Source organism: Rhipicephalus microplus, chromosome 6 (assembly GCF_043290135.1).
Source record: "Rhipicephalus microplus isolate Deutch F79 chromosome 6, USDA_Rmic, whole genome shotgun sequence".
NCBI lineage: Eukaryota > Metazoa > Arthropoda > Arachnida > Ixodida > Ixodidae > Rhipicephalus > Rhipicephalus microplus.
The window spans coordinates 112,193,338-112,216,452 of record NC_134705.1 but is presented as its reverse complement, the minus strand read 5'-3'; the positions used below and the strand labels follow the sequence as shown (position 1 = coordinate 112,216,452).

The 23,115-nt window shown below is 47.7% G+C and overlaps 1 protein-coding gene across 2 annotated transcripts in view; it reads left to right on the top strand.

Moving 5' to 3' along the window:
- Positions 1-13,511, top strand: part of LOC119167413 (mitochondrial basic amino acids transporter) — an 82,736-nt gene extending 69,225 nt beyond the window's left edge. For both annotated transcript variants that reach the window (XM_075866441.1, XM_075866442.1), the window contains 3 exons: positions 6,475-6,672; positions 12,046-12,368; positions 13,108-13,511. In XM_075866441.1, the coding sequence (XP_075722556.1) occupies positions 6,475-6,672; positions 12,046-12,368; positions 13,108-13,411 (825 nt within the window). In that variant the 3' untranslated portion in view covers positions 13,412-13,511. The remainder of the gene's footprint in view (positions 1-6,474; positions 6,673-12,045; positions 12,369-13,107) is intronic.
- The last annotated feature ends 9,604 nt before the right edge of the window (positions 13,512-23,115 follow it).

The window sequence follows — 23,115 nt, the reverse complement described above, 5'->3', positions numbered from 1 at the left end:
GAAGATTGTTGACGCATTGCAGGAGTTCATCAAAAGTTTAAAGAGGTTTAAGTGTTGAAAACATTCTTCGGTAGATTTTGAAATTTCCAAATTCATAATAAAACAAATACGACGTTTTATTTCATTACACTACATATTTTTTACAATTCAACCATCAAACTCCTCTTGTTACATCTTTCTTTTATTTCTCGTAAATAGATTAATTTTAACCTGTTATCAAAGAAGAAATTCATGAAAACTATCCGGTTCTTGGCCAATCCTCCAGCGTGGGCATGTGCCACAACGTCAAGGATCTTGACTTGACTTGATTCTAAAACACGCTGTTTCACTGTTGCAATTTGTTTTTGTCTTTTGTTCTCGCTACACCGCGACACTAATGGAGGTGCTGGCCCGCGACCCCGCCTGATGCTCCACACTCCCACAGGGGGCCGTTCATCCAACCCGGACGCACTTGTCGACACTCCCGCGCATCGCTTCAGTCGTCGCTTGCGAGGCCTCCTTCCAGAGTTCACCCCCTCGCCGCAACACTCTACAAGGCACCGCAGTGTCGCGTTGTAGCGAAAACAAAAGACAGAAACAACTTGCGACAGTAGTAGTAGTAGTAGTAGTAGTAGTAGTAGTAGTAGTAGTAGTAGTAGTAGTAGTAGTAGTAGTAGTAGTAGTAGTAGTAGTAGTATTTATTACAGCCACAAACCAAACCACGAGGTTTTAGATCACTTCGCGACCAGTCGCCGCTGTTCTTCCCATTCGGCGTCGATCTCAGGTGGTGATGGAGAGGGAAGGGGCAGGGTAGAAGCTGTATTGCTGAACAGTTGGGTAGTAGAGCAAAAAAAAAAGCAGTGTGACAGGTCGGCATATGCAGATGGACACTCGGGGCTGCAGGGGTCATGTTTATAGTTACAGAGAAAAAAACGAGAGAGGGTGATCAGGCTATTGAATTGATGTATGCCGTAAAGTTCGGGTTTCTAGCACTGCGAGTGATGTATGAGGGGGGAGGGTAGAGACGCTTGTAGAGTCTGAGCTGGATGTACATGAATCAATAGGAGAAAAAGGAATCCCCAGGAAAAATTAATCCCCGCTGACGCGTGGTCGGAACCCGCAAATCCATTATCCGAAGGAGAGCATCGCAACCCGCCCTCGGCTCATCTAGGTGTGCTAGCAGAGAAAAAACACAGCCTGTGTAGTGAGTGGGCGAGGAGGAAATATGTGAGGGTGAAGAGGTGAGAAAATTTGAGGGGAGAGTAAAGCAAAACGTACAAATAAAGAGAAAGAGTGGAGAGAAAGAATGCGAATAAAGACAGAAATAAGAGGAGCAAACAAAGCAAAAGGCATGAGAATCAATAATGAGATAGAGGTAGAAATAAAGAATTAAGAATAGAAAGAAATGAAGTATATATAGAGAGAGATAAAGAGAAGCAAATATTTGCAGAGAAATATAGAGAGAAGAAAGGAAGGAGATGAGAAAGAAAGAGCAAAATGCGGAGAAAAAAAGCCACCCAGCTCGGAACTTCCCTCATGCTTGGTATCACTAAAGCGAAGCTGTCTTAATTTTTTTTTCTCGTCGGCCTCTTATATGTCCATGTTAGCCACTCTGTCCTGTCCTACTTCCATGAATGTTCAGGTTGTTCCATTTTTAGTTGTTTGCATTGGAATTACTTGCATAATCTACAGTCAGTGATTTCCAAAAGCCCGAAACCACTTATCTGAAGATTTGGGCATCGAAAATCAAGTTTTCGGCTAATGAAATGCCGTCGGTTATATAAATAGCACTAATTTTGATAAGTCAACTTCGCGACGTTTTTATTCACATTGCACGTTGCACCTCCGCGGATTGAAATGCTCTGAAGATCTCCACGAAACAAGGAAGAAGAAACCCACGCACGCGGCGCACGAGAACCGAACGCGGCCGTTCGGTTCTTTGCCACTCCTCCATTTTTGGCTGTGGGCCGCAGTTCCAAGGTTCTGCTCTGTCTAGTATACTCGGTCAGTTCATTCCGGACCCCCGCCGCTGTTCTACCAAAGCCTGGGGCCCTTCTTGTCGGCCAGGGGCAACGCTCAGGAGCGCAGTGATCTCTTCGGGATCGAAGGTTGACGTGACTCGGAGCGACGGTGTCATGGTGCAGAAACAGGCGGAGGCCAACCACGGTCCGCCAAAGGCCGGGAGAGCGCAGCGCCAGGCAGCTGCTGCTGACAATGCCACTGGCCCTTCCAACGAGGCTCCGGCTGCCAAGCGGTCACGCGCTAGACCACCCAAGGGTGCGTCGGGAGATCCGCAAGCACCGAAGCCGACCGCTACCACGGCGGCGCGGAGGTTGCGGAAGACAGCGGTTGCGGCACAGCCCAGGAGTGGAAACATTTCCACCAGCAAGGCTGTCGCGACCAACGCCCCGAGAGCGAGCCGCAGGAAGCGCTCGAGGAGCTCCTCCGCAAGCAGCACCGACGACGTGGCTATCAACGCTCTGAAGCGTCGCAGTGCCCAGCAGGAAGGTGAGCCGCTGCGGATCGTGGCACTCATCGCGCAGTCGCCATAGCGGACGCGCGCTTATTGCCCTCCGTGAAAGCTCGTCCAGTCGGAGCCGGGGAAGAAACAAAAGGCGCAGCAAGCACCACCACCGTGCCCGGCCTCTACAGGCGCTCTTCCTCGACCCCGTGCGAGAACTCGAAGCGTGCTGAGAAGCGTCGCCCGGCCCCATAGACGAGCCTTTTAGAGCCACGGTGGAAGGCGCGCGATGACGAAGAAGACTTCTAACAGCACGCTACGTGGACACGGGAAGTGCACAAGAGTCCATAATGCTCCCAAGTGGTTCGAGAGGAAGTAGAAGACGGGTGAAGCCATCGTTAGAGTTAAAGCTTCAGTCATGGATGACCGAGCTACACAGACCTATAGATATATATGGGCGAAATAAACTATTCGTATTTTATTCGAAAGAGGCGAGTTTGAAAGTGGCTCTTGCTCTACTAGCGTACGATATTTTGGAATCAGTAATTTTGTTTTCCCCGTATCGCGGAATTATTAATGTGATAGCGTTGAAGAGCTGACAAGCAGGCAGAGAACTTGTTTCGCAGAAATTCTGGCGTAACTATTGGTGTCACCGTCGTTGGTTATGAGCGCGAAACGTCGGAAAATGTTAATTGCAGTGAGTGGTTCTGTTAAATACCGACCCACTGCAGAGCGTCCGGCCAAATTTTGAGGGCGAAGCTGCTTAAGGCGTGGGTCGGTCGTCACCTGTATGTATGCATGTATGTAAACACTTCACAGCATATCTATTGAGTGAATGATGATGAGGGGGGCGAAGCTTCGGAGGGTTTTATCTGCAAAACATGAAACATCCGCTGGCCGTGTCCGTACGTCGTCTGTCTGTCTGCCTGTCTGCTTGACGGATGGATGAATGGGCAGACGCCAGCACGGACGTACGGACGCATGGACGAACGCAGGGACGCACGCGGGGACAGACGAATGGACGGAAGGAAGAACAAATGGACGGACGGAAGCACGGATGGACTGATGGACGCTTCGCCCCACTCATTCACTCCGTGAATATGCTGTGATTTTCTTCTTAATCCGCCGCCAAAGCAATATCACATAAGGAGCAGTTGCGTAGGTCCGCGTGTTTCGTGACTCGCAAAAGAAAGAATTATGGCGTCGTGGGCACTTAACTGTACTTGCAGTAGGCATTCTAGGATGGCGATTAAGCGTGGCCCGGTCGGAGCATGCACCGGGAAACCAAAACCAGGCTAACAATTCAGAGCCAGATGCGCATGGGGCCCCGACTATGCTATCGCGCTCTACTCTTGATTGAGAAGCTTAAGCATGATGATCCTAATGATGATAAAAACTTTATTTTGGTCCAGACAAGATGCAGGGGAGGCCTTCAGCCACCCGAATAGTCCCACGTCCTCCGATATTTTGTCATAAGTGCGCTACAAATGCCATCCATTCGCTGGTGAAGTCACGTTGAAGGCGCTACAAAGGTCTTTTTTTTTCCCTCAGGCCAATGTTGGTTCGCTATTATTTTAAGTGTACATGCGCGCAAGATTGTCCAATTGTTGTTCAGTATATTGTTGAGACTGAGTAAAAGATTGATTTGATTTATATGTAGGGTTTAACGTCCTAAAACCACCATATGATTATGAGAGACGCCGTAGTGGAAAGCTCTGGAAATTTTAACCACCTGGGGTTCATTAGCGTGCACCCAAATCTTAACACATGGGCCTACACCGTTTCCGCCTCCACCGGAAATGCAGCCACCGCAGCCGGGATTCGATTCCACGACCGCTGAGTAACAGAGTGCATGCAGTATTGCGCAATGGAGTTTTCAGTATCATGCAGGGATTGCAGTAGAACGGATCGTCTGTGCAAATAGTCAATTTCTGTGAGTTGTTCGGCTCTGAAGAAGACGAATTCGCATAGGATGTATTTTCAACAGCTGAGCTATTTAAAACGAGCGTTAGAAATTTTAACCACCTGGGGTTCATTAGCGTGCACCCAAATCTTAACACATGGGCCTACACCGTTTCCGCCTCCACCGGAAATGCAGCCACCGCAGCCGGGATTCGATTCCACGACCGCTGAGTAACAGAGTGCATGCAGTATTGCGCAATGGAGTTTTCAGTATCATGCAGGGATTGCAGTAGAACGAATCGTCTGTGCAAATAGTCAATTTCTGTGAGTTGTTCGGCTCTGAAGAAGACGAATTCGCATAGGATGTATTTTCAACAGCTGAGCTATTTAAAACGAGCGTTAGTCCGTGATCTGTGAACAAGGACTATCAGCATAATGAACCGGCTCACGCGTTCTTTTCCGCTTCACTCAAAGAGTAAGCAAGTGAGTGAGTGAGTGAGTGAGTGAGTGAGTGAGTGAGTGAGTGAGTGAGTGAGTGAGCGAGCGAGCGAGCGAGCGAGCGAACATTTGTTGGGTCCAGCAAAACGCGATAATACAAGCACCTGGCTAATCCCACGACGGGACCGACAGGTCTAGCCGGCTGGTCTGACCACGGGCATGCCGAACAGCCAGCCATGATTTGGTCTTCACATATGGACTTAGGTGTGACCACCCTCCCTTGGCCAAATTCGGGCCCAACGACCCGCACTCCCGAAGCATACGAGACAAAGTAGCCACAGACTGTGCAAGAGCTTTTCTCGTTTTATCCGGTGCACGATTCTGAAGACTCGATGGGTGAGAAAAGCGAGTACACACACGCACAGAGAGAAAGAGAGAGAGAGAAGTGAATAGAGAAAGGGGGAGGAAGAGAGATACAAAGAGTAAGTGAGAAATTAGCGTAGAAAGAATTTCTTGACGAGGCGGAATATGAACCCGCGTGACTACAATGCGAAGGCGAGCTTTGTAACCACTCGGTTATGCGGGCAGGCAAACAAAGCACAACACAGCGTTGTACAGTATTCCATAGCAAGGGTGCGAAAAAGGAAAGTGAAAATGAGGGGGAGAGCAGAGAAGAAAGCGTATCACATAAAAAAATTAAACGATGGAAAAATAGTAACAAAAACAAGAGAGAGAGAGAGAAACTTAAACGAAAGATAAAAAGCGCGAGAAAAGGGCGAAAGAAAAAAGAAAAAAAGACAATAAAAAATTCAAAAAACACAGAGAAAGAGAAAAAAATTAGAGAAAGAAAGAAACAAAAAAAATAAAGAAGCGAGTCCACCCAGCTCCACCGTTCGTTCAAGTTTGGCACCACTATGGTGTGACTGCGAAGCTGTCACAAGCATTTTTGTTCGTTCGTTTGTTTGTTCATTCGTTCGTTTGTTTGTTTGTTTTTTGTTTTGTTTGGCTAGGTACGACGACTGGCTGCAAGCTATTGCTCGTGAAACCCACGTCATATCGCTGTATATGTGTACGCTACAAGAACTGCCGGCTTTGATGCGTGCGTTCGAGTGAAAAATTACACCGACACGACATGATCTGAAAACGCTCGAACGAAAGTACGAGTACTGTGTAGCTCTGAATTTCCCACGTTTCCGTTCGTGGGTGTTGTATTGCGCTTATTAGAGTGCGCGAAAACGAAGCCTATGCCGAACAGCAAGTGGTATTGCGTGGCACACGATCAACTACTCCTTATGCAGGTGATGATTAATTGTATGTTTAATGGCTCATTTTCTTTGTTATGCACAATACTGTTGAGAACTAACAATGACGACAAGAGCCGTTTAGAGGATGTTATTAGAAGTAATGTGAATGGGAAGAAAGAAGAGTGGACGAAAAGATAACTTGACACCGGCGGGATCCGAACCTGTGACCTTCGAAGAACACGTCCCACTATCAGCACCGGATGCATTATTCGAAGGTCGCAGCTCCTGCTGGTGGCAAGCTAACCTTTCGCTCACTTTTTTTTTCTTCCCATTTGCATTACTTCTACTAACATCCTCTATGACTCGCTTGGCATCATTGTATGTTATTCCTCATTGATATGGTCACTGGCGGCTTTCCTTAGCCTTTCATCCTCGTCTGCCCTGTTGCAGATGGCGGGCCTCTACCGAGGCATGTCATCTCCCATGGCTGGCGTGGCGCTGGTGAACGCCGTGGTGTTCGGCGTGTACGGCACCACCCAGAAGCGCCTCGGTGACAGCATCTGGGCTCACGCAGCAGCGGGTGTCCTGGCCGGAGCCGTGCAGAGCGTCATCAGCAGTCCCGTAGAGTTGGCCAAGACCCGGTTACAAGTGCGTATACAGGCTACGTGCGGAGGCCAATAATGCGAACGTGCATTGCTCCATGCACCATTCATGGCCCTTTATGGGCCATTTAAGGACCGTTTATGCACCATACATAAGGCAATTATAGGTCTGTTTACGGACAAGTTATTTTTACCTTGGTACCTTAACGGCGTAAAATGGAAAATCTAGATTGGCATTTCATTATCAACTCTTGAATAACAAACTAGCTCTAGATCAACCTCCGTATTTGACACCCCTAAATAGCAGATCCACCCGACACAACAAACATAACATCCTAACCTTATAGTTTGATCTCACTGGCCTATTCACGTTTCCATATTTCCCGAGAACCCCTAGCGAGTGGAACTGCCTTACCCATGCAGATGACGGCAAAATAGCGGTTTTCGACTTTCATTGTTGCTCTGTTATTGCTACTGCTTTTTTCTTTGTATTGATCATCTTTTCTTGAACCATGAGATTGCAATACTGAATAAATTGAAATAAATTCTAAATAATATAGCACATCAAAGCCTCCGTTGCCTGCGTAGGCTTTTTTGGTACCAGGTCGCACCATGTTTGTGAAGATGGAGGACGCTTGAAGACTAGAACTCAGAGGAAAGTAACCAGGCTTATAGATAGCTCCACCTGGAGAAGCACTAGTGCCTATTACATTCAGAGTAGGCGAAAATTTATAGCTCATGAGAACAGCGACCCAACTAACGCTTCTTGACCCGTTATGACCGAAGACTTGGCAAGAAAAAGATGACAGGGCTTGTTGAAAACCCCAGCCAGTCAAGACAATTGTCACCGTGTTAACGTATACCTAGTGTGAGGAACCGGTTCATTTTGCCAGGCTCGAGCTAAATCACGCTGGTGATGATATTTTTCGATGAAGAAGATGTACAGGTGATGATGATATCAAAGAGAATAAAGAGTCATTCGCTTGTCGCGCTCACACTAATTCCCCCGCGCGGTGAAAGCGGCTGCCTGGTCGCTCAACAGTATTATGAAATGCGTCGCGCATAAGGCTTTAAACGAGATACGTGCACTATCTCTGTTCCTCGGCAACGATTATCAGGACTAGCGCTAAGAGGAGAAACGCGGTAATTGACAGGAGATGTCTGTTCGACCACCGTGTACGGCCCAATGAAGCGACTGATGAATTTGTCGCATAGGCCGGGGACGCGTAGTGGAGTCCATAGAAGAACTTCGTCAGCAGGGGAAAAACTTACAACACGGCGAGACGAGTCATAGCGAGATTTTCGAGTGTCTTGAGAGAGGCCGGTGTTAACACGGGCCTGGTGATGGCAGTGTGCGAGACGAGATAGGAATTCTTCAGAGAAAGGAGCCGTCGAGGGTGCAGGGGCCGAAAGAGACATCCAGAGCGAAACTCGGCGAGCGACCATGGACGAGAAAAAATGGAGTAAAGCCGGTAGTGCGTTGAGCAGCCGTATTATAGGCGAATGTCACGAAGGGTAGAATTGCATCCCAGTTCGTGTGGTTGGGGTGAATGTACATGGCAATAATGTCCGATAGGGTCCGATGAAACCGTTCAGTCAATCCGTTGGTCTGCGGGTGGTAGCTAGAAGTGGTCTTGTGAACAGTGTTCGAGGCACGCAAAACTTGCTCGACAATGGAAGATAGGAAGACTTTGCCACGATCACTGAGGAGAATGCGTGGAGCTCCATGAAGCAAAAAGATGTGGCGAAGAAAGAAATCGGCGATCTCGGTGGCGGTCCCAGATGGTATAGAAGCTGTTTCTGCGTAGCGGGTAAGGTGGTCGACGGCCGTGACAATCCAGCGATTCCCATTGGATGATATAGGAAGAGGGCCATACAAGTCGATTCCAAAGACTTCAAAAGGCGAGGCGGGGCAAGGGAGAGGTTGCATTAAGCCAGCCGGAGCAGTTGTCGGTCGTTTTCGCCGTTGGCAATGGACACAGGAGGCGACGTACTTAGCGACGGTTGAAGAGAGGCCAGGCCAAGAACAACGACTTCGTATTTTGTCGTAAGTCTTGTGATAGCCTAGATGAGCGGCGGTTGGATCATCATGAAAGGCTTCCAGAACTTCACGTTGCAGAGAACGTGGGATGACGGGTACCCACTTGTTGACATCGATGTGGTAAATGTAGCGACATAAAGCATCGTCGACAAGCTTAAATTGTTTAAGTTGTCGACGGAGTCTGGCGTTTGGAGGAGTAGTAGAGCCGGTCAAGCGGTCAACAATGGTGCGGCAGTATGGGTCGACACGCTGTTGTGAAACAAGGACGGATAGGGTGGCAGGTGATGAACTTAGCGCTGCGATCGGAGAGGTGCTGTCGTTTTGGAGTATCGATGGTGAGTGGCTTCTGCTGGGCAAACGACAGCGCGATAGAGCATCAGCATCTTGATGCTTCTTCCCAGATCTGTAGGCGACATCGAAATCATACTCCTGCAAGCGAAGCGCCCAGCGACCGAGGCGACCCGTTAAGTTTTTCAGCGATGAAAGCCAGCATAGGGCGTTATGGTCGGTCACGACGGTAAAATGACGGCCGTGAAGATATGGTCGGAATCTTTGCACTGCCCAAACAACAGCAAGGCACTCCTGCTCGGTGATAGTGTAGTTCTTTTCTGGAGCGGTAAGAGCGCGACTTGCGTAAGCAACGACGCGTTCGCGTGAGTTTTTGTCACGCTGCAAGAGTACCGCACCAAGACCATGACTACTTGCGTCGGTGTGAAGGATGGTGGGTGCGGTGGAATCGAAGTGGCACAGAACCGGATCCGACGTGAGGGCTTGCTTCAATGCCGTGAAAGCGCTTTCGCAGTCTTCGGACCAAATGAAGGGGACGTTCTTTGCGAGGAGTTGGTGGAGCGGAGACGCAAGTTTCGCGAAACCACGTATGAAGCACCGGAAGTAAGAAGATAACCCAAGAAAGCTGCGCAGGTCCTTTTGACGTAGCGGACGAGGAAAATCGAGAACAGCGGCAAGCTTCTCGGGGTCGGGCCGAATTCCTTCTTTGCTGACAAGGTGGCCGAGAACCTTGATTGTCTTGCTAGCAAAGGTACATTTCTTGGTGTTAAGCTGTAGACCGGCTTTTGCAAGGCACGTGAGGATTTCGTCAAGACGTTGTAGATGCTGCGAGAACGTGGATGAAAACACTACTATGTCATCGAGATAGCACAGACATGTTTTCCATTTCAAACCACGCAATACGCCGTCTATCATGCGTTCGAAGGTGGCGGGCGCATTACAGAGTCCAAAAGGCATCACATTGAACTCGTACAACACATCTGGCGTTGAAAAGGCGGTCTTCTCTTTATCAGACTCCGACATTGGTATCTGCCAGTAGCCTGACCTAAGGTCGAGGCTAGAAAAATACTCTGCGCCCTGTAATGAATCCAGTGCATCGTTGAACCGAGGGAGGGGATAAACATCCTTGCGCGTTATTTTGTTTAGCGCACGGTAATCGACGCAGAAACGCACTGTCCCATCTTTCTTTTGAACGAGAACAACTGGGGATGACCAGGGACTCGAGGAAAGACGTATGATGTTGCGTCGTAGCATGTCTGAGACGTTTTCCTCGATAATCTTACGTTCTACCTGAGACACGCGATATGGACGCCGATGTACAATACGAGAGCCGTCAGTCTGGATGCTGTGAGTAGCGGTGGTAGTCATGCTGAAGGCGGGCGAGTTCACGTCAAATAGAGAACGGTGTCTATTTAACAGGGCGAGCAAATCTTCAGTTTGATCAGGTGTTAAGTCATTGCTTATTGTCGCGGACACAGGTGTGGCAGAGGCATTGAATGGCAGTGATTGTGACTTCGGAACATCGTTGTGGTTGTTGTTCGGAAGAGTAACAATCGCAACAGGCTCACTGTCGACCGCGCAAGATACTGTTGAGCCACAGGGGAGCAGTACACACTCGGGCGTTTGATTTATGGCGGTTAGGTACGTAGACCCATCGAAGAAGCGAATAAGCCCTGGTGTGATCACAATGCCCCTACGTAGGGTATGACCGTAAGGGAGAATTAGTACGTCACCATCCACAATGTCGGTGCAATTAACACTTATAATTTCTTCGATGTATGGCCGAAGTACATAATCTGACTTGGTGACAAGCCGGATGCGTTCATCGTGTTCAACCGGAGAAGAGTCAGTGGCATTTAGATGCAGGAGGCGCTGATGACATGATATGAAAGCGGGCGCAGAAGACAAGAAATCCCACTTAAGAATGAGAGCGTGGGTGCACTCACGAAATACCGCGAAAACAATGTGATGACGAATGCCTTCTATGCAGACACGAACGGTACACTGTGCAAGTGAACGAATGAGAGTGTTGGTCGCCGCACGTAGAGGTGGGCCGCCATAAGGTGTGGTGACTTTTCGAAGGCGGGAACAAAAATCAGCACGAATAATCAAAACGGCAGCGCCAGTGTCTACAAGAGCCTCAACGCGTACACCTTCTACAAACACTGCTATCGAATTCGATGGCCGCTCTGGAGGAATTGTTAGCTGTCCAAGAGATGCAGTTTCCCCTCCTAAAACTGCATTGGGGAGTTTTCCGCGTGGGCGTTCGTGGAATGGGAGGCGGGCCGTAGAGACGACACTGAACGGCGACTTGGCGAAGGCGACCTGCGGCGAGACGTACGGGAATTCCCAGGCATGTACGGCATGCGAGAGGTACTGGGATCGATACCCAGCACCTCCACCACTTGTGAGGAACCGGTTTATTCAGCCAGGCTCGAGCTAAATCACGCTGGTGATGATATTTTTAGATGAAGAAGATGTACAGGTGATGATGATATCAAAGAGAATAAAGAGTCATTCGCTTGTCGCGCTCACACTAGCAAATTTTATAGACTTTGCTATGTATAGCGGTTCCATGGAATCCCGGATAACTTATCCAGGCACTTAAGCGGCACCGAAGATTTGATAGGGGTGTTCCTGCTTAATTCTTCCCTGTACATTAGAGCATTACTCGAGTGTACAATGTTCGACGTTTAATTTGATTGTGCGTCTTTTTAGAACACGAATAATTACCTAACAAGCTCATACAATAATGCCGAAAAAAAGATATGCTTGAGTGCCCGTCACTGGAGCCACCTTTATACACGCCCGGTCCAGCGATGCTCTGTGCCCAAGAATTTTTCACAATTTCAAGCTTCCATTTTTCTCTCAACTTCTGTCTTAAATATAATGCGTAACTTATTATGTGCAACAATAATTACGTATAGCTCCAATAACATTTCACTGTAACTTTCTCTTTTTCGTGATAACGTAATAATAATGATCAATAATCAAGGGCGAACTAGTTCTTTTTTTTACTGACGTAAAGTGGCGCCTGCGCTTCCTGTAGTTCGCAAACTATAGGCTCGCTTCGCGTCAACGTCAACGCAGATCCAAGGCCAGAGCGGAGCTCGCGCCCTCTACAAGGGCCCCGTGGACTGCCTGCGGCAGATACTCAGAGTGGAAGGCCTCCGAGGTGCATTCCGAGGATTCGGACCGACATTACTGAGGGACGCACCGGGCTTCGCAGTCTACTTCGCCAGCTACGAGCAGATGGTGCGCTTAGGTGGCGACGGTACCTTCACCGGTGCCAAAGGTACCGCCGCTTTGATGGCTGCCGGTGGACTCGCTGGCGTGTTCTCCTGGATGGCATGTTACCCGATGGACGTCCTCAAATCCAGGCTCCAGGTGGACGGCATGAGAGGACCACGAAGGTACGTGCACCCTCAAATATAACGCCTCTCGACAACGTGGGGGTTGGGGGAGGTACCATCGTCGAAGTCTTTAAAGCTTGAAGACAGTTCTTCTGCACACTTGTAGAACTGAATGTGTGAGCATGTTCGTTGCCGCAACGGCAAGAAAGCAAACTTGTCTGGTTCTCGGCGAATGAATGTCAGAAAAATTTCCACGCTTAACAAATTGAGTTGCGTCATGGCAAAATTGAACTCCGGACTTCCAGAGGAAAAGCTATCTGAAGAACACAAGCCCATGGTCACAGTGCTGCAATCATTCTTAGATGTAATTCTGGTGTTCATCAGCAAGCTATAATCACCATGAGCTCGGTTCGTACAACAGGTACTATACTGTTTTATATGTCTCGTCCTTGAAACTCTTGAATAGGCACCATGAGCTGACCAACACTGTCTATAATAATAAGGCCAGACTTGTATCAATATCTACAGCTCGAGCGCGATATGACGAAGATCCTATCAAGAAGTATCAAGTTTACGGGATGCAAACGAACCAATCCTCTTCGAAGTGCGTGGAACATAGTAGTGTTGAGCATTTTTTAGTCATATTCTCACTTCTTTTCATCATTCTGCCTGGTAATTTCTTTCCTCCGGCCTAGAACAGCAAACAAAAGCGCATCTGTTCGAACTTCCTGTCTTTCCTTTTCCTTCCTCGTTCTCGTCCGGGTAAAAAAGATAACCACCCAGGTTTACCACCCTGCAGATACAAGGGTCTCTGGGACTGCGCCGTCCAGAGCTACCGCCAAGAAGGCCTGCGAGTGTTCACCCGTGGCCTGAACTCCACCCTCCTGCGGGCCTTTCCCACCAACGCCGCCACGTTCACCGTGGTCACGTGGGTGCTCCGGCTGTGCGACCCGAACACCAGGCCCGCCATGGAGCCCGTCACCCATCTGGCCATGACGCCCCACCACCATCACTTTCATCCACATGTCATGCACTTCGACCCCGAGCTTTACGTCAGCAGAGTCGTGGCCATGGCGTGGGACGACATGCACTATCATTTCTGAGCTTAAGCTCTATCTGCAATATATAAGATATGGTGCTTCTTGCCTCACCCTCAGTGTTGTGTACAAGGCCGGAATAATGTAACGATTCTGTTTTCTCAAACTTCACTTTCTTTTACCATTTCGTCATTGGTCAGAGTGACCCTCCGCGTAAGTTATCATAGGTGAAGATAACGCTGGTTAATTGAGGGTCATAAGAAAGAAATGGAATATAGCGAAAGGAATAGTTGCGTTATACCGGCTATATATATATATTATTATTTTGCCAAGTGGTCGAACCCTGTTGTGCACAGACAAGGGGTTAAATTCACGGGGATTTTTATACTTAAGTGCTCTTTGATATCCGCTCGCCCCTCCACTAATATGCCCAGCACAAAGACTGTTTGAACTTCTCTTTTTCAAGAGAATTCCTAAAGTAAGGGCTTTCTTTTTTGTGTGTGCGAGGCATGTGTTGAGCTTAAGCGTCCAGTTATATCCTATTCCATGTCTTGCTCTATATTTAAAATGTATATGTAGCTTGTTTTTATTGTTGTTGTTTTTTTATGTGCGGGTATGCGTCGGGAAACGTGACGTTTGCAGACGTAGCCTACTGCAACGAAGACTCTCGCAGTCAAAAACGCATGGCTTTGTCACGTTTGTTTTTGGAGGGTGGCTGTCTTCAGCTAAAATATTAGAATTTGTAAATGAAGAGCCCGTCTTTGACGCCACATACAGTTCCCAGGAAAAGGACATGGATGCGTATACAAGTTCCTTTTATTTTTGCCAACTGTGATGGGGCTTATGAGAAACTGCGGATTATACGTTTCTATTGATTCTGAAACACTAAGATAGTTACGGAGCCTTCCGACACGTAGTACAAAGCTTTATTCACGCCCAACTCTTTTTGGGCTATCTGGTGCATGTTAATGGAAGGACGTTTCGTTGGCGCGTTATTCTCTATCCTGCATACACGCTATTCGAGAAGTCAGCCTCATTGATGGCAACGCAATCCATTGCTCCAGATCACATGCTGGAAAACGTCTATGCACTGTGAACCACATTGAGATGTGATAACCCAATCAAAACATTGGGATGAAGGTACGTTTCCCTTCGCTTCATATCGACTAACTTATCATAGTAGCAGTTTCTGGAAAGTGCATTTCACCAGCATGTGGTAACGTGATTCAAGCGGGGAGGCCATGAGTGATGTCATATGATTACCGTAAAATTTCAAAAGGCTCTGGCTAGTGTGCCAAACTAGCACAATTTGTCAGTGTCCATGGTTGGGCCATGTTACTAGGGCCTCAGTAACGTAAGCCCTGCAGCTTCATGGTTCTCCTTGATTCGACAGCCTCAATTAGGCCGGAGACGGCGTCGGCAGTGCACCTGGATTAATAGCTCTGTTATTGACGCCACACGTGATGGTTCAGCTCAAGTCACATGACCTCGATTCCTTGAAGTGCGAATACAGTTTCCCGAAGTTTGTAGCGCGAAAATAATTTTAAAGAAAAAGAATAATAAGTTGTAGGATGCGCAACTTCATGAACGGAGACCATTTCATGGGCCGGCCGAAAACGTTTGGTTGTGTTTTGCATGGCATGTTTTAATAACTGCGCTTCTCAAAATGTAAAATATACCTGCTAGCCGTGCTTTACAAGCGTGTAACACACACCAAGTTGTGATTGATTCCACAGATCTTCCCACACAGACTTCCCCATCGTGGTGAATGTTTTGTGCGCTCAATAAAGATTTTATACGAGTTTGCGTTCCTTCAATCTCTCGTCTCTCTTTCCCTCTGGCGATTCTGCCGAGATTTGGTGATACGTTGGCGAAAGACACTAAAATTCGTCAGGAAGTGACTCCAAAAATATACTTTTGCTAAGAGGATGGACGTACGAAAGGAAGAGATAGATAGATAGATAGATAGATAGATAGATAGATAGATAGATAGATAGATAGATAGATAGATAGATAGATAGATAGATAGATAGATAGATAGATAGATAGATAGATAGATAGATAGATAGATAGATAGATAGATAGATAGATAGATAGATAGATAGATAGATAGATAGACATACAGACAGACAGACAGACAGACAGACAGACAGACAGACAGACAGACAGACAGACAGACAGACAGACAGACAGACAGACAGACAGACAGACAGACAGACAGACAGATAGATAGATAGATAGATAGATAGATAGATAGATAGATAGATAGATAGATAGATAGATAGATAGATAGATAGATAGATAGATAGATAGATAGATAGATAGATAGATAGATAGATAGATAGATAGATAGATAGATAGATAGATAGATAGATAGATAGATAGACAGACGGACGGACGGACGGACGGACGGACGGACGGACGGATGGATGGATGGATGGATGGATGGATGGATGGATGGATGGATGGATGGATGGATGGATGGATGGATGGATCGTCCGCTTATTCATCTTTCGAGATATGTCTGTGCTTTCCTATATCACTTTATGACTCTTAATGTGTCCTTGCTCCTTTTCTTTTTTAATATGTGATTTATTTTTATTGCGATTCAACTTTGCTTCGCGAAGCCTTTCTAACATGGAATAATTTAGTTAAGAATAAATGAGTTGTTTTTCTTTTATCAGTTGTCGTGGGGTTGTGACATGTCTACCAGAGTTCATAAGGCTTACATAAAGTTGATACATAGTTTTGCGTTTCATCGTTGTGTCTTTGTACTACGAAGTTGATTCTGCCAAGTGCGACACTAAATATGTGCTCCACGTTCTTCTCGACTTCGTCCGTTATCGATTGTGTAAAATTTTCATGGCGTTACCAATGTATTCTTCGGTTGTCAAGCTAGAACTTTGTAAAAGACGCTACACACCCGTCCCATGCGCATTTCTTCTTATTGACTAAGAAACCAATTTTCATGAAGGCCATTTTATTTAGCGCCACGGAAAGCTTACCGGTGACAGTGACCAATCAAGAAATCGCCACGTGGAAAACACCCCGAAATATTCGCATTATTTTTTTTATCCACGGCGAATATGAAATACACGCAAGTGACAACGCGTGCCGCAAACATTGTAAGCGTGAGAGCGGTTGTTGTTCGAGCACAGCGATTCGCTGCGCATGCGTGCACTCCGCATGCGTCGGTTCCTGAGCCATGTCGCGCCGCTCCTCGTCGTGCAACTTTTTTTTTTTTTTGCCTCGAAAGCAGCACAAATTAGAACGGTGATAGATAAGATACATACCTGTGCTCTACCATCTTCAGGACTAATTATAACGCACATTTAGCAAAGGAGACCTTATAATCCAGGGTTCTTCAGGGCTCTTCCGCTATAGGCCACGCGACGTACAATCACCCTAACTTTTAGCTATTGTGCGCTGTTGTCGCTTTTTTGTCTCTCCGCGCCATATTATGGAAAAAAGTTACAGAAAATTGCTTCGTGCACATGCGCTTTGTGGGCACCTACTCATCCTTAATTCAACTGAAACTTAATTCAGTCGTATGGAAAATATACAAAGAAAAAAATGGCAGCATATCCACGTAGGGAATAATGGAGAGTGGGGCTAAGAATCCGTCCGTCCATTCGTTCTTGCTTCCTTTCGTCTATGCGTCCGTCCATGCGTCAATCCGTCCATGCAGCCATCCATGAGTCCGTCCATGTATCTGTCTGTGTGTCCGTTCGTCCATTTTTTCAACACTCCAAGTACCACCATCTCGCATCTTTTCATCATATGTTCCGCACATAGAAGCACCGCCATCCAGCGGACATTCCAAGGACTGAACGAGAGGAGGCACACGCACACTTTCTTACGGCCTGCGCTTCGTGTCTACTTCCCACTTTAACCACCTCGAGTTCATGGTATATACTAGTTCACTGTATTCATGGCACGGCGGCCCAACGCTCGCTAAACCTTTCTAAAATCAAGGAGGTTACGCCAAGCGAGTATAACGTATAGCAACCTTTTCCTGTGAGATAGGGCTCAATGTACATGTCAATGGCTGCTAATGGGGAATGAGAGACACGAGAATTCGGCTTTTAGTTAACGCGCACGCTGCGAATTTTTTATTGTTCAACAACGCACAGGAGAAATCTCCCAACGGCACCAAGGCTTGCAGGTCAAAACGTAGGACTGGTTACCCACTACGACTATGACGAGGGACGAACGGGTGCCGCTTTAAGGAGCTTCGCCCCTAAAACTGAAACTCATGCAGGTAGCTAAACATTTGGCCTACTGTATATATACCCGTTTGGACGCGAGAGCGTTAAAGAGCTTGTTTCGCAGAAATTCTGGCGTTTGCGTCAGTGGTAGTTAGAGAAAAATCATTTTGTGCGATGAAAAATTTTGAAAAATGCAAATAAATAATAAAACACTTCGAATCTGAGAGAAACCCCAGTCGCCTGTCGGTGAACAATGTGAAAGTAACTTCCTCTTCTTGGAAAGGCAGTGAAAGTAACTTTAATAGTTTACAAACACACGTCTATACATTCTTGACAATGAAACATGAAATATTGCCGTAATAAGACGTGGTATAAACCGTACATTGCCATAGGGTGTCAGGACGTGTTGATTGATATGTGGGGTTTAACGTCCCAAAACCACCATGTAAATATAAGAGACGTCGTAGTAAAGGGCTCCGTAAATTTCGACCACCTGGTGGTCTTTGACGTGCACCCAAATCTGAGTACACGGGCCTACAACATTTCCGCCTCCATCGGAAAAGCAGCTGCCGCAGCCGCGATTCGATCCCGCGACCTGCGGGTCAGCAGCCGAGTACCTTACCCACCAGACCACCGCGGCGGGTCACATCAGGACATGTGATCATAACGACTTCATTTTTTAGAGCCAATCAAGCACTACAAAAGGCACACACGTTAATGCACCTATTTTCTTGAAGGGGCCCTGAAACACTTCTTCAAGTAACCATGGAATGAAATCACTCGAAAAGGTTATTGCCTCACGCATTTGACGCCCCGCCATGGTGGTCTATTGTGGCTAAGTTATTCGGCTGCTGATGGTAAAATACTCAGCCGCAGGTCGCGGGATTGAATCCCGGCTGCAGTTTTGATGGAGGCAAAAATGCTGTAGGCTGGTGTACTCAGATTTGGGTGCACGTTAAAGAACCCCAGGAGGTAGGAATCTTCGGAGCCCTCCACTACGTTGTCTCTCATACTCATATGGTGGTTTTGGGACGTTAAACCCCACAAATCAATCAATCCCGAATTCAACGCCCCAATAATTTTAAGAATTCATCCAGTGCGAGTGGGGTAACAAAGATTTGTCGCATACTTTTCTCTCGTCCCAACGAAAGCACCGGAAGTTAAGCAGGATGAGATCGCAGGGGAAAAGAAAATGCGTCACACACGCCTCTTGACCTCAAACACCTTTTCTTTTTCTTTTTTTTTTCTTCGAATGCGCGACTTTCTCTGTGTGATCACGCGTGCACGCGTGGACAAGTCATGACATCCCACGGCGATCTCTGTAACTACTGAGCGCGCCATGTTCAAATCAGCCAATGACTGATAGATGGCTTTTTACGAGTGATTTTTCGAGAGAAGAGAAAGCAATTTCTAGCAGACTTTGATAATGTGTTGTGAATTTCAGGCCACTTGCAGCGCTATAGTATTTCGCGCGCGTGTTCTCTGAAGCATCTACTACCAATCGGCAGCGTTTTCTGAATATGCTCAAACGGTGTGCCGCGTAGTGGGTGCACAACAAGTTCGGAAAGATTTCATGCATGAAGTGTTCGAAGTGCGCACTGGGCACAGGATATCGCTATCGCGTTCAGCTCTTAAAAGCGAAGCTTGAGCCCCCCCCCCCCTTTTTTTTTTTTTGTTGCTAGCACGATTAAAAAGTAAATATCCTAATCACAATGCGAAAAAGGTTTTCAAATATGTCACGTTATTTCACTCTGTTTTAATTTTTACTAGAGTCTCATCACGTGTTCTGGCCAGCTGTCGGGCCCTCACCCACTCCGCGGTCTCTTCGTTCCTTAAGGTTACACACTTGCATTGTTCACCGCTTCGTCCTCAATCTACTTCCCCGTGGCTACTTTATCGTGCGCTTAAGGTCGGCGTTGAATATATAAAAGTAACCCAAAAATGCTAATCACTGATTAATATCCCACTACGAAACTCGGTACTCCGTTAGCTTTAGCAACATATACTTGTCATCCATTGTTTTCTTTTTTTAACTTGCACCAATTCACTTCCTCTGATTAGCCCACTAGTCACTGACATTCGCTTTGATTGTTTTGATGCATATGTAGAGTTATATGCTTTCAGTCCCTTTCGCATAGCTTTCGCTTCCTTAACACTCTTTTTGTTACGCAAAACAAGCCCACGCCACGAAAATTCTGATGTCGGTGTCAGAGTCGTTGCTTTTCACCGAAGAATCAGCGTTGCCAAGTGACGGGCGTGTGGTTCCACAATAGAACAAAAAAATTGTTTACAAAAAATATTCAAATAAAGGTTAATAGCAGGTGGGTGGTGCCCCTAGTACAGGGCTACACTGGCCTGCCGCGCCTGGTCTATATACCCACCGCGCCTGGTCCTGAAGCGCCACTTGGGCCTCCTTTTCCTTGTTGGCGAGCAAGGTCTCCCAATGCTCCGTCGTGATTTTTTTTTTCACCGGAATCTGAGGCATATTAATTTTCCCTGATCTTAAGTCACATCCCCATGTAATGTGGGCAAGCGTGGGCTGTCTTCTGCACCACGGGCAAGAACCACTGTAAGAAGTTGGGTGCACCGCATGTTTCGGTTCCAGAAAGAGAGAGAAAAGACTTTATTCACAGGATCCTGCGTGAGGTAGGTTCCGGCCTCGCAGGGTGCGGTCTACCCTTGCAATGTTCCAGTCTACGCAGTCCTAGAAACACTGGGCCAAGAACTCGAGGGTTGAACCTGACCCGACCGAGGATACTTGGGTTCCCGCGCCCCACGCTTGCGGGTCACGAGTTCCCGTTCTCCTCTGCCTGGCCAGGGCCCCCTCAAAGCGGTATTCAAACACAGCTCTTCCGTGTGGCTAGGTGTAGCAACCACAGAGTTACGCTAATGCTTAAAAATGCTTCGGAAAGAAACCCTGTGCAGGCGTTAGATATGCGATGAGTGTCATTAACGCGTTCAGTATTTCACGGCATGGTAGAATTACACCAGACAGCAAATCGCATAAAATACGCAACGAAATGTCAGTGCACAAATGCCAGGGAACGCAAAGTAAAAAGAACACCAGATAATCAAAATTCCAGGAGCCCTCCGCTGAGGTGCCTATCAATCATATCGTGGTTTTGGGACGTTAAACCTCTGACATAACTGACAGATTTAGATGAGAATCCGCAACAGCTTTGCGGACAAAGCCTGTCATGGGAAATGGATGGCAATCAGCGTCCGCAGAGCTGGTGCGGACGCCCTAACTAAATCTGTGCAATAATTGCGCAACGTGAGATGGTTTAAAAGCGCACTCGTTATTCAAGACTCCTGCACAACTAATCAGCAGCAGCAGCAACAACATCGCCAAAGTTATTGCCTTATACGGGTGGTGCTGCTGTCGACAGCTTCTCCAGCAAAGAGGAAACGCCCAGTCCAGGTGTACAGGAGCTGGGGTGAGGGCTGCGTGCTTTCCGACAGAAATGAGCAATTGTACTTGTTGCAGACGTTGTGGCCTGCGACCGTGTGCTCCATAAGTCTCTTGAGGAAATCAATACGCGATTATCCCTTCGTACGGGTTGCACTCTCGCCATTTCACCGCTCACTTCGTGTCGGTGACGGCACGAAAACTATTGCGCTATATAGTTGGAGCGACCGTATTCGTTACGCCCGTATTCTCCAGGCTTAGGCCACATTGGACCCTAAAGGTTAAACTTCGTGTGAATTACAATTCGCTGCTATCGTACTGATTACTTCGCATCCAGCAAGCGAGTTGGGGCTGGCGAAGCATAAAGTGTTTTGGGAGATGTTTTATGTAAATCTCCCACTGTCTGCAATATGAACGATTTTGATGTTTTTTTACCTAATGAGTGCAACACTTCATAATTCAGTAATTTTATGAAAGCAACAAACGAAATCTCTAGATATACCCATACTAAAGAAGCCTTTATCAAAGTTAGCAGCGTTGTTATTGGTTTTGAAAACTTTATCATAGAAAAACAGTAATTAGTATATGTAGTCGTGTTGTATAAAGTGCTATTAAGCGTGTTAATTGCTATTATGGCTTCTCGCGGCGAGAAGTATCGGCGTCTGAAGTTACGCGTCACAGTGCTCAACCTCCTGTGGTCCCTCGCACCGCTCTAACAGGGCACTGGAGAACACCGCCGCGACAGAGTCGACCCGCCGCCTAGCACGGTTGCCCATCGTTGCCTCGTTGGCGCCAGGTCTAGTCGCAACAGCCTCGCAGTTGTTGAAAACGTAAAAGAGCAGAAATAGCGAGTCGCTGTTCAGGTTGGAGTCTATATTCGGCACCGCGTCTCCAACCTGCCCACGGTATGCCCGCAGAGACGTGTAGAAGGAGGCCACTTCTTCAACGTCCAAGTCTCCGCTCGTCCCGACCTTAAGGAGGCCTTCAGTCTGACGCCTCGAGACGCAGCGTGCCAACTGGGAGTCGTTGATCTCCGCGGCGAGCCTGCCTCTGAAGAGAGCCCTCAACGCTCGAGGCCCCACCCTGGCCATGCTTAGACTTTGCAGCCATGGATCTTGACCAGTCGACCAGTTGAACACTGGCAGAGGGACGTGCAGTGTGGATGAACTTTCCACGAAGCTCGAAACCGTAGACAGTGCCGCTGGTTCCTTGGTGCCATAGTTCAACCACTTCTTCCAGGTGGCTCCACGCAGGAGCTTCTCCAGCTTTGAGTCTTCATTTGTTGGAACATTGCCGTAATTTACATCGTTGCGATCGGTTATCGCCATCTCATTTCCGAATGCGTGCGGCGGTGGCGGGCCCAGTTTGAAGGAAATTGAAGGCGCCTCAGGGAATATCCCCTCCAAAGACGCCTTTAGAACGCTCAGTGAACGTTCGGCCACTGCTTTGAACGCTGAAGGAACGGTATTTGCGGCAAGAGATGCTAGAGAGTCACTGTCGTAAGCGTCCGTCAAGCGCAAGCAGGCCAGTGACCGTTGCTTCTTTATTTTAACGCGCAACGGTGTTTTGGGGTCTACCATGTCAGCCCCTTCTGCGTGATGTGAAACTGGCTGAAACAGTGACACGGCGCTTTCGCGCAAGCGTTGTGCACCAGTCGTTTCGAACCAGCGCCGGTTCCAATTGACAGTGACGTCCGGAGATAGCGTGAGCACGCAATGTTTGACGTCACTGGCCATCTGCTTGACTTCGAAACATAGCTGGCGCCTAAAGGCACTCAGAAAGACGGAGCGTCTAGAACCGACACTTAACGCACGTTTTTGTTCGCCATTTCTCGTATTCGGGACGTCGTAGTTCGGAATTTTCCCGTCCACTGACGACGGCGCGAGAATCCTGACGTACGCGGTGTCGTTTGTGACGTTGGCGACGACGTCGAAGAACGGAGACACGCCCAATGACGCCATTCCAGCAATACCTCTGGCGAACCCTTCATCCGATGAGTCGTTGCCAATCGACTGAATCCTGTGGAGGACGCGCGACACGTCTTGTTCTGTAGCCAAGCCTTCACGCACGCACTTGGAAAACAGGCTACGCGCTTTCGGAAAGGCGTCACCTTTACCCAACAGCAGGGCAGCCAATCTGTCCCGGTACTCACC